The sequence below is a fragment of the Cyprinus carpio genome, chromosome A8 (genome assembly GCF_018340385.1).
Source record: "Cyprinus carpio isolate SPL01 chromosome A8, ASM1834038v1, whole genome shotgun sequence".
NCBI classification, from domain to species: Eukaryota; Metazoa; Chordata; class Actinopteri; order Cypriniformes; family Cyprinidae; genus Cyprinus; species Cyprinus carpio.
The window spans coordinates 26,824,676-26,837,323 of NC_056579.1; the positions used below are offsets into that span (position 1 = coordinate 26,824,676).

The 12,648-nt window shown below is 40.3% G+C and overlaps 1 protein-coding gene across 1 annotated transcript in view; it reads left to right on the forward strand.

The window, feature by feature from the left end:
• The window catches only part of LOC109070154 (serine/threonine-protein kinase WNK2-like), a 51,229-nt gene that overhangs the window by 27,009 nt on the left and 11,572 nt on the right, over nt 1-12,648 (forward strand). The window contains 8 exon segments of the mRNA XM_042761462.1: nt 313-370; nt 510-583; nt 675-830; nt 2,640-3,022; nt 3,171-3,389; nt 5,820-6,046; nt 10,131-10,210; nt 10,212-10,230. Coding sequence (XP_042617396.1) covers nt 313-370; nt 510-583; nt 675-830; nt 2,640-3,022; nt 3,171-3,389; nt 5,820-6,046; nt 10,131-10,210; nt 10,212-10,230 — 1,216 coding nt within the window.

The window sequence follows — 12,648 nt, forward strand, 5'->3', positions numbered from 1 at the left end:
ATTTTCATTAATTTTGCTGGATGGCACAGTGCAGTTTAGAAGCACCTAAAAATATTTCATAATGGCAGAACAAAATCACCCTCAATCGCTTGTGTTTGTATATTTCTCAGTTTCTATTTGCTTTAGACAACATTATTTGCTAAATGAATACAGTTGATGTTATCTAAATAAATAAGGTGCCTTTAAATAGCTATTTGTGAGTTGTGCGGGTTTCTTGGATGCTGTTTTTTATTAGTTTGTTGATGTTAGTTCTGTGGGGAAAAAGATTTATATGTTGTACCATAATTCTCAGGTTTTCTTTGTTTTTTGTAGCCTCAGATCCCAGAGAGGTCTGATAGTCTCGGGACCTTGAGTGATTCTGCTGTTGCTCGTAAGTGTGTGTGTATAAGCATGCTCATCTAGATTCTGGATACATAGATATACTCAAGACTACAAGGAATTGTCACAATTGTGTTATTGTCACAATAACACAGCTTCTCTTTCTTTTCATTTATCCAAATGGTGATCAGCCTTCAAAAGACATCTGACCAGAAAAGACTCCGAGGCCGCTTCTACTACACACACATCTAAGAGCCACTTCCAGGTTACCAGTGAATTTTTCTTTTTTACAAATTATGTTAAGGTGCTTTTCTGAAATGAAAGGTCACAGTTTGATAGCGTTCTGTGTCCTGTAGATTGTGCCGACAGATTCAGATGTGTCTTCTCATGATGGTGGAGGAGATCATGTGATTGATTTTGAGTCTGCTTCTGTTCCTACAACTGAGAACGGACACAGATCCACATCAAAGTCACAAAGCAACCGTTACTCAGCACCTCCTGACTTATATCAGGTTTGTCTGAAGCGCAGTGTATGTCTGAAATGGCATACCGGCATACTGTTCGTCCTGTTTGTGCAAAATCTACATTATATTGTGCACAGTAACACCAATGTAACCCACATGTTTTTGTGTACACATGACCTTTTATTTCCAGTGTGACATGAGTAATGACAGTCAGGATCTAGCATCTCTTTCCTGACTCATTATTTGATCAGACTGTCAGAAGTTAAGACATGTTTGCCCAAAAGTGGATAGTAAATGCAAATTAAGTATTTATAGGATGCCACCCACTGAATTAAACATGTTACACGATGAAGTCATGTGACAGCAATGTTGCACAATGTTACTGTTTCACATACTGTACAGTATTCCATTCAAAACACAAAATCCATCAATTAGAATGTTTTATTTATATATTTATTTACTTGATTAAGTTTTTTTTTTGTATTTGTATTTGTATTTGCATATATTTTGTTCTTTTGTTTGGGGGTCTGACATGGTCATTCATTTACATTATTGCCCGACCGATATGGGTTTTTGAGGGTCGATACCGATATTAGGGAGTAAAAAAGGCCAATATCGATGTTTCGGCCGATGTTCTTTGTGTATATTATAGTACAGTACCAGTAAAAAGTTTGGACACTTTCCTATTCATTTGTCCAAACTTTTGACTGGTACTATATATAGAATACTGTATATACATAAACAGAATATATATATATATATATATATATATATATATATATATATATATTTACATAAACATTTTTTGCAATGATCACTCAAATGTGGTGATCAAACGCTTATAATGACGTGACACAGATATGTAATGGAGGCAGGGTATTTGACAATTTAACAATTAACTTTATTATCCAAATTGAGTCTGATTTCACTGAACGGTTGCGCCCCGGGGATAACTCGGGGCTAGTCTCGCATAGCCAGACCTTCAGACTGATGACTGATGGCAGTTTTCATTGGCCGAGGCCCCCCCATGAGACCATTTGACCGACATGTCAAACAACAAATCACAGTTTGTTTTGTTCAGCATCACGTTTCAGGGTGTGGAAATGTCGCCACAATAAGAGACCGGTGTGTAAAACTCTCAGACGTATTTGAAAGATTCTATTCCGCAAACTTTAAATATTTCACATACTTCTGAAACTCCAGTGTTTAGCTGATCCTGATAAGTGCTCGTCATCACACTTGTTTATGATACTGCTTTGTTTAGCTGACGTGGCGGGGTTTGGCATCACGGCATCTTTGTTTCCGGACAGAATGTTAAAGAATGCGACACCCACGTCTCCCGTAAATCCTGTATAATTCAACCAATCCAATGATGACTTCAACACACTCCTGAAGTGCTTCCACTTTTGTGTCCCATATGCATCAGAAGTTTAGGCAGCGGTCCGTGAGCATGACATCTGAGGCTGAGACTAACTCAGGGGTGGTCTCATTCAAAAGGGGACCTCGAGACATACACTCAATTCGGCATTTGAGAGGGTTCCTTGAGCTGAAGGGATTCCCTGAATTTGGTGCGGATCCGGCCGTTCAAAATTTCAATAGTTTTCCATACACTTAAGCTTTAAAGTGTTTTATCCAGGTCACCAGTAGCAAACAATGGAGAGCACTCTGCTGGACAAACTACGTAATGAGACCAGTTACAAGCCTTTTATCTGTGTTTCGTGTTCTAAAAAAAAATGATATCGGTGGCATATCTGCGCCATATCGATGCCGATATATAATTGTGAAAGGCTCATATCTGCTGATAAAATCGGCAGACTGATAAATCTGTCGGGCACTAATTTACGTTAATTTTTTCAGGACACAACTACTTCCTTTCCAGAGGCCAGACCCACAATGGCGTGCGCTCAGAGCTCACTGTCAGCGGACGGGACAGTGCAGTGCCTGTCCTCTGACACAGGAGAGGAGGATCAGAGCGAGACTACATCTGTTAAACCCACATCTCCAGCTCCTGCCCTGTCAGAGTGCAGCGGCGGGGACTTCATGAAGCGGGCGGTGGCGTTCCTCCGGCACTCGGGTCACAGCAGCAGTGTCCAAAGCTCCGACTCGCCCCCTTGCCCTCTGGTGAACGGACACGCCCCATCCGTTACTGGCCACGCCCACTCTGCTTACATCAGCAGTGATAATGACTCTGAATTTGAGGACGCTGATATGAAACGAGAGCTGCAGAAGCTGAGAGAGAAGTGAGTAAAGCTCAAAGAGTTTCAGTAAAAACTGCCTCACAAAGGCCTAATTTACCACCACTCACCCGCTTTAATTTCTTAATACAGGTAATACACTTTTCCCTAAATAAGAGAATGAAAACCATAACAAAAAGTTTGATGTCTGCAGGCACATGAAGGAGATCTCTGAGCTTCAGGCTCATCAGAGAGGAGAGATCGAGCAGTTGTACTCTCGGTTAGGTCGACCTGTTCCACCCAGCGTGGGCTTCTTGCATGCAGTGCCACCTACAGGCCGCCGCCGCAGAGCCTCCAAACACAAGCTGAAGGGAAGCCGACTGCTCAATCCCATGGTGCAACAGCTTAGGAACAACCGAAGCAACAAACTCTAGTATGTATGCAAAAGTCTGCGTGGGTCTGAGTACCTGCTTTTAAAATGACAGAAGGGCTGGTCTCGCTATATTTTGGACCCCTGAGGAACATGGTCGACAGAATGCTATCTGGCTTCTGCTCTGAACAGAGAATAATTTACATGTAATGTAAATTAAGTGCATTTTAAATGTTACTAATATCTAAAAAAAAGTACAGGTTTGATCTGCAAAACTTGGCACTACCGTGCATATTTTATTGTCTGTTTGATTGCTTAAAGTTATAGTACACCTTCCCCAATGAGATGTGTATAATAATATTTTATAAAAGTTATTGTACGAAGGTTTTTACTTTCTCATTGGAGGTTTGGACCTGGTTGTAAGTCTTTTATGGGAATTCTCTAAGTTAGATCAGTTAGAAAAGATATGGCATTCTGAGTCAGAGCAACCTGAAGGTCTGTGCCAAGTTCTAGGATGAGATACTGTTAGAAATTTGGTCTCCGAAGAAGCTTAAAGGGGACATTGGATGCAAAATTCACTTTTACATGGTGTTTGCATATAAACGTGTGTTAGCAGTGTGTGAACACAACCACCCTACAATGATAAAATCTATCCACTACTTTTTTTTTTTTTAATATCCAAAAAACCTAAAGAGTCTCAATTATCAAGCTGTTTTGATTTTCTGAGCAGTATGATGTTATATTGCTCAAGCCCCTCCCACACCCGCCCTCAGCCTGTTGTACGCTGTCCACTATTTTCTTGATGCTCAAGCAGCTGCAGCGACAACAATGACTCGTAAGCAATGTAGATTTTGTGTTGTTGGAAGTAAAAGTGAACATAAGATTCTTCATTTTCTCCTGACATCAGAGCTGATTATTATTATTATTATTATTATTATTATTATTATTATTATTATTACAATTATTATATTATTGTTGCTTTTGTTAAAATAATCAAAAGATGGTCACAAGATAAATATTCTGATTTTTTTCCCCCATTGGTCTGTTTTATTCAAACATTTTTGCATTTAGATACAGAAGAACATTGCCTGTTGAATATTAAAAACAAATGAACACACAAAAACTCTGGATCTCCATGTCTTCCATACAAATCAGCTGTTCCTGCTCATCTCCAGACTGGATCTCTTCTCTACACTTTCCCTAATTGCAGATTCAATTGTTAGATCTGTCAGCATTAATATTTTTATACTTAGATTTTGTTGGGGGGATCAAACTGTAACACCCAACCAGACGTGACACGATGTGATAAAAAGTATCTTTTGTGTGTAGTTTTTTTTTTTACATGTAGTTTTTGTGATAAGTGATAATAAGCAACATGAAATTCTATTTTAGAAATGTTTTTTTATTTTCTGCGATGTCGTGGCAGGAACAACATACAAAATTTGACAGTGATAATCTCAGGTAATGATTATGTGCTTTATTCAGTTAAAAGTGTCTAATGTGAGTTTGAATATTATTTTGCGTTATCTTTATAGCCATAGTGAAAGCAACAATGGATATTTTACCTCAGATCTTGAAGTAAATTAGGCTAAAGCAAACTTGCGTTAAAACTGTGAACTCACTGCGAACCAACATCCATGACAAAGATGGTAACTTATCACTCACTCAAAACTGTTAATCACACAAAAAGAAAAAAACTGTTCAGTCTATTCACATTTGAATCATCTATTTTCAGTGTCCCCTTTTCTTTATGTCACACTTTTCATGTTTTTGCTGTCACATCATATATCTACACTGGATGCGACAAAGCATTGCAAATCATTTGAACTTTGTGTCAGCACGTCATAAATAGGAGTCAACAGTTTTCTGTCAGGGATTTGTTGCACCACGCTGCGCGGCATTCACTGTAAACAGCATCACTGATTATAATAAGTTCTTTTGTATTTTGTTGCGTCGCGCCTTGCCGCTCACATCCGGTGTAGACACAATGTAAGTTAATGTTGCTTTCTGATGCAGCATTTGAATTTTCATGGCACATTATTTGAAATTAGTGCGGGCCAAACATTTTTCTCTTGCGAGGCGCCTATTGAGAAAACCTGATTTAAAGAAACATGCACTGAAATGGCTCACTGTGAACAGAGACGTTTTTGACAAAGTAAAAAGGGTTTGGTTTTACACGACCACTGAGGAATTTTAACCAAAGTATGTTGCACACATTTCATGAAGAACCTAAAGAATCACACCAACTTGTGGAAAATGGGCATCCCATGTCCCCTTTAAATAGTAGATCAGTGTGTTGGCTCGGCAAAGTAATTATATGAATAATTGTACAAATAATTATATTTTAAATAATAACGTTTTCAGATATACAGTCTACTCCAGTTACGTGCAACCTGTGCAGCTTTGTATTTTGTTTTGTCTAAATTCTTTTCAACTTTAATCCACCAAAATGATTTTCTGAGCAAATCACACTATAAAAACCCAGATCATCAGTGTCAACCATCTGTGTTCTCCTGTAGCTGAGACGTGCTCCAGTGTGTCGGGGTCTCCGGTCAAGAGCTCGGTTCTGGGTAACAGCTCTGTGGGTTCCAGCACAGCCACGCTGAGCCCCGTGTCAGAACCGCTGGAGCCGGTCCAGACTCAGCAGCCCTGCTCATTTAAGGGCTCTCTGTCCTCTGACAACATCTACGGGCCCACCACACACACAGCACCCCGACAAGGTGAACACACTCACACAAAAGCATGCTGCTGTTATCTACAATAGCCTGTCAAGCATATGCTGCTGTACATATTTGCTGTAAATGCATCTGCCGCTGCCTAACCAGCCACGGTGTCTTACAAATATCTTAACATCCACTGTCCTCGTGGAAAACAAACTGCATCATGTTGTAACACAATCACGGCTAATCACATCATATTTGATAACTGATGCAGTCATGTGAAGCAAGACTTAGTGTTTGGAGCTGCCCTAATCAACACACATAGAAACCAAACCATATGATGTATTGCTTGCTCGGATGCAGTGCATTTATAGTTGATATGCAGAAGACGAAGGTGTCAGTTGCTTCTCTGATCAGTGTATCGTGTTCTAGATTATCATGTCTTTCTCCTTCTGTCTTTTTTTGTCACACATTTCTCACTCACATGCATGAGATTATTGCCAACTTTCAGGGTCTCTCATGTGCGCTCCACTCATTTACTTCGTTTAAATGGAGTCAGGCATAATGTGACATTTAAACGGCTGCCTAATGGCTCAGTCACACGACATGATCTCATGGACAGCTAAGAAAGATAAAAGGATTGCATGATGCTCATGCTACGTCTGAAACATCATTATTTTGGATCAGTAGACATTTTCACACATTCAGTTATTGCCAGAAATATCTCTATGTGTGAGCAGAAAAGCAATTAATCTTCTGTATTTTAAGGAGTTGGGTCATTGCCACAAAAGTTCTGTATTTATGTCATGTGTAAACAAATCTGTAACATGAATGCTTTGTGCCAGAAATGTGGCACAAACGGCACATACTCTGTTGCAGTGGTGCTTATGCAGCAACCTAAGGTTGAATCCAGCTCATGTCATTTCATGATTTCCAATCACCTCTATGCAAGGAGGATACTGAAGAAAACCCATGGTAATTTATGTAGGAAACTACATGTTACAGACCCCCACATGACAGCTTTGATTGTCCAGAAGGAAATGGCTCTTAAGTAGGAATAGCATCGTCATCTCCATTTATGTACCGCATGAGATGATAGCCCTTTCAGACTCGATACGCCTTCTTAAACTGTGGACCAAACTAGTGACAAGGCTTTTGTCATAATTCTTGTGTCGACAGAATCCACCCCAAAGGTACCACTAGAGTCAACAACCGAGGATGTTTCGGAGTTAACAGGGTCCAATAGCATTTGTGTGTAACCCCTTTTGTGCAGTGAGGATGCCAACAGGGACAAACTCCTCAGCTGTTGACCCACCACTGAAACAGCCTCATGTGGGATAGACCCAGTGCTACCATCGGTGAGGCCACTGCCAGGAGACCCAGAAGTCTGCAAAACAGACTTACAGGAATTCAGGAATTGATGTGGACAAAGGCGAAATGAATGGACATGAGCAGAAGACAGTCTCATTTGCACATTGTGTATGAATTCAGATCTACCCCCAGAAAAGCAGTCTGTTTCCCCGACAACAAATCGCTCTTCTGAAGGTTTCTTTTCAGACCCAGATTCTGTTGGTGATCGAGAACAGCCTTGTCTAAATCAGCCAATCGTCAAGCTAATTTAAAGCATATATGCCCAGGAATTGCTTTCCTGTGTTTCAGTGCCTGAAACTGCACTTTCTAATAGAAAAGTTCAGAAGATGAAGATCTAGGATTGGAATCAAACAGCACTAGGAAGAACTGCTGTAGAAACTGGATTCCCTCTGCGATGGACATACTTCATCTATGGCTCCTGCAAAAAAAATCAGAGCCACCAGGCAGGATGGTATACCCCCTTTCTATGGAAGAGTTCTACAGATGGTTTTCTGTGGTTCTACAGATGAAGCTTTGAAAGAAGACTTGCAAATGTAATGGCCCATATGAGCCAAAGTTTTTGTCTGTGCTCAGAACAGTGAAAGCCATGAGATAGGAGGGGTATAGGATGCCTCTCTATCTGTTGCAGGCCTTCCCAAAAACCTGTCAAGAAACAGGAGGATCGTTGTAAACGTGTGACTCGAGGCGAGAGTCCTTGCTCTGAAGGCGTTGTTGCACAGAACATGATTGAGGAGCTGTTGATCTGCTGTTCGCCAAGATGGAAAACGCAGAGAAACAAGCAGAACAGAATCTCCAGGGCAGTGAGGAGAAAAGCAATTCAGCTTTAATGGTTTGACGCAATTCTTCAAAGAGGAGCCCTTTGGCACAGTAGGATAAGGAAGCCTTAGTCGTCAGCCTCAGATGTGCTTACATGGCACAAATTCAGTGTTGAGCAAGACCACTGACCACAGTCCTTTTTAGTGACGTCTAGACTACCTGTCTGCTTCTCGGCTTCTCTTGAGGAAACTGCAGAGAGCTGGAACAGTATCGTCTCACAGGCGCCACAGGCTCATGAACCCACGGGGGAATCGTTTGCTGAAAAGCAGTAGATTGCTTCTTTGCAGTGTGAAACTTAACAACAGAAGAGAAATGTCTGCGCGAAATGCCTCAACTAAGCAACAGGAGCATCCAACCGACCTCTGTTTCTCATGGATATCTGTGAAGTTGAACCACAGTTGTCTCTCGGTCGCTGGTCATAGAACGACGAACCGTGCAAAACCAAATGCTTCTTGACTTAAAACACTAAATCAGTTGGTTGGCTGAGCTCTTTGACTGTCTCGGGAGTCAAGCAAGAAATTTCATCCATATCCTTAAGGTCATCAGCTTGGTACGCACGCAATACCACCACTGTATGCAATGCCGCACACCACTTGACCGGCAGCCATATTATTGTTCAGGGCTGGTGTAGTCCTGCAGGCCTTAGACAACACAGAAGGCCACCACTTCAAAGATGCAACTTTGCATCATCTTAACCGAAAGACATTTTATCGTAAGATTCTGGGCTTGGGCACAGTTCTACAAATGTAAACTCCACTGGAGAAAAACACTGCACAGAATAGGCCAGCCAAATTCAATATGCACTTCAGCAGTGTGACACTATATATCGTTACTGTGGAATAAAGTGTCTATCGTTGGAGATTTATCTATATTGTGTATTCCACGGTATGCGAATATATCTGCGTAATACAGTACTGCTTAAAAGTTATATACACCTTGGAGTGACAAGGAAACATTCATGAATGAGCAAATACAGAGTGGGACGCACTTGATAGAGTTAATAAGTGCAATAAGCGGTGAAAAAGAACTCAATGCCGGTGCTCTTGCTGACTGACACACAAAGCACACACTGAGAAAGCACGTGTATTGGAAGGGATGTGATTATGTAAGTAGGTATTTTTTATGTTAGAATGGTCAAATACGCACACAATTATGTCAAAATGCCCATCGTGTGGAGTATTCGAGTAAACACAGTCGGTTATGTGTTAAATAAATGTAAACCGTTGGGTGAAAACTGGATGTGTTTCAGTATATTGGATCCGTGCAGTCGGTCTTAAAGTGACAGCAGTCTAATTTACCTGCTGCTGTCTGTCATTATTAATGATAATCACTCACTGCACTCGACTGAATCACTTTTGGATCTTTAACAAGATTCAGTTCATGTTTTATTGATACAGTGAAGACTACAAAGTGTTCTATTTACACACTTCACTCAATTTCTGTAAAATTTCTTACTACATGTTAAATAAACTTACTGTAGCCTACTGAAGCTGAATAAATTAAAAGTTTATTTCATATTTATTTGTTGCTGTTGTTTGTAATTTGCTTATTTTCTTATTTTTAATAACAGAAATAAAATAGCTGCATCGAGACATATATTGTTATATACAAATAAAGCCAGCTAATCTTCTTGGAGTGAATGGTTAATACTGTATGGCAATTTTACAGTAAATGGATTTCATGTGTGAAAATGTCTAATGATGTGTAAGAGGACAGAGACCTGTTATATAGACTCCAGAGAAGCATTCACATTGTTAGAAACACACAGGCACATGTACAACACTTCCACATCTACATTAAGCACTGTTTTCTTAGGCGCTTAACCAGTGATGTGGTGTGTTGCTGATATGATGCTTGTTGATGGGGTACTGATCTGACCGCTGCCTGTGTGTCGGCTGTTACACCTGTCTCTCTCTCTCTCTCTCTCTCTCTCCCTCTTATATTCATTTCTCCACAGGCTGGACTGTATACCACCAAACATCTGAGCGAGTCACCTATAAATCTAGTAGCAAACCACGCACTAGATTCCTCAGTGTGACCCGTGTCTATGTCCATCTGTTTGTATTTGTTCTACTTTTCTTCTATCACCCATAATTCCCTTTCCCCTGTTTCTTTCTGCTCTTCTTTCGTGATTTTGCTTTGGTTATTCTGTACTGCATTTCTGTCATGTTCACATACATTACTCACCCACATACTCAGGCATTCTCAGCCATTACATTTCCAACTTCATGTCAGATGGCACTTTCCATGAATATGCTACAAAACGGTCTGAAACTTAAAGTAGTAAATATTCAGTGAAACGAGGTGCGTAATATTAACCTCATGAGCTCAAAGTGAATGTGAACAGTCTACAGTTAACATGCAGCTTAAAAAACATAAATATAAAATAAAATACATCAAATTAAATAATAGGAAGCAAGGTTGCAGACTTCCTAAATCCTAAAAGAAGCTGTCACTTAAATTTAAAGAAAGTATTTGTTTGATCATTTATTCTTTCAAAGTTGAATGGTTAAGCTTGACAAATGTAGTCAAAACTGCAAAAGAAAATGGATTTTTTACCTCTTTGCCCTCCGTACTGTATGTAGAAAAGTCTAAATGATTACAAAATGGTTAGATAATAGTTCATCCTATATATCCAGAAGTTCTCATGAAAAACATTTTAAGATTTGCGCCAAAGTGTATCCTATTTGTGGAAAGAGTTGGATGTCTGCTCTTCTGGCCTTTCAGTTTCTGTACAAACGCTTTGTGCTGTAGCTTTGACCGATAACATGAGCTGTCTTTCCTCAAACATGGCCATTCTTAACATTTAACTGAAAGCAGAGAGTGTGTATGGATGTCTGCCAAAGCTTTTGTATCGTCTGTATATCTGTGCCTTCTTTCCTTTTCCTTCCACGTAAAATCCCGATGAGACGATGATTGGCGTGCCGTTTCAGAAGACGAGCATGCCCAGGGCACCAGCAGGTTGCTGTGGAGAACATCAGGGCTGTATTTTACTTTTTATTTATCTCACTTCTTGTTCCCTGGCTGCCACCTGCATGATTATGATATGATGCTGTTCAAGAAGCATATTAAATTTACCTTGTGTTTCTGTTACAGCTTGTAGTATTTAGTTAATTTTGAGGGTTCATTGAGGGTTAATTTTGGACAAAAACATGCGCATCATAACTATGATCAGGAAGCCCATTTCTTTTTATACTTGGTCTCCCTCCTTGTCAAAAGTATACGATTTGGTCATTATTCTAACCTTCATTGTGTAAACCCCTCCAATCCCCCCCACCCCTTTGTAATTTTAAAATGTAGACGCACCACTTTAAAGGGATACTCCACCCCAAAATGAAATTTTTTTCATTAATCACTTACCCCCATGTTGTTCCAAACCCGTTAAAGCTTAATTCGTCTTCCGAACACAATTTAAGATAATTTGGATGAATACCGGGAGGCTTGTGACTGTCCCATAGACCCCCAAATAAATAACAGTGTCAAGGTCCATAAAAGGTATGAAAGTCGTCGTCAGAATACTTCATCTGCCATCAGACGTGCAATCTGGGTTATATGAAGCGACGGGAACAATTTTTGTAAGTGAAGAAGACAAAAATAACGACTTTATTCAACAATTCCTTTGTCAAGTGTCTCCTCTGTGTCTCTCCATATCACCGTATGCTCTTCAAGTTCAAGATGAGCTTTATTGTCATTCTGCTACATGTGTGGACATACAGTGGAACGAAATGTCGTGCCTCACAGGACCACAGTGCTACATAAATACAGACATACAACAAAGTAAAACAGTAAAAACCTATACACAACTAACCTACTGACAGATTTTGACTTTAAATATACTATATATAAATGTTTACCTATACATAAACAAAACAAAAAAAAATACAAAATACAAACTATACAAATGCTACACATAAACATGGTACATTTGCAAAGAGAAACATTGTTAGTCAAGCAGCTGGCTGGGGAACAGTGCAAGATGATTTGTAGTGCATGAGCATGTAAACACTTATTACTGAGTCTTTTGTGGCATTACGTACACACAGCTATGTGAAAAGTGTGTGTGAAAGTGTTTAGTGCGCATAAAGGAGAATTAAACAAAATAGATTTGAATTGCACAGTTTTTCTGTGATGTGGTAAGGTTGGGGGGTGTTTGGGGGGTTGGAGGAGGTGAGATGGTCCATGTTTCAGGAGGTAGAAGGTTTGTGTGGGGGTTTCAGAGGAGAGTGGGGTGATTTGAGTTCAGGGCCGGGGGAAAAAGCTGTTGAGCAGTCTGGCGGAGCGGGCTCTGATGCTCCGGTGGAAGGAGCTGGAAGAGACTGTGGGAGCGATGGGTGGGGTCCTTCACGATAATGTTGGCTTTGCTGGAGCATCGTGTAAGGAAAATGTCCAGGATGGAGGGGAGACGGGCACCGATGATCTTTGCAGCTGTGTTCACTGTCCGCTGGAGGGTCTTGCGGTCTGCTGCACTACAGTTC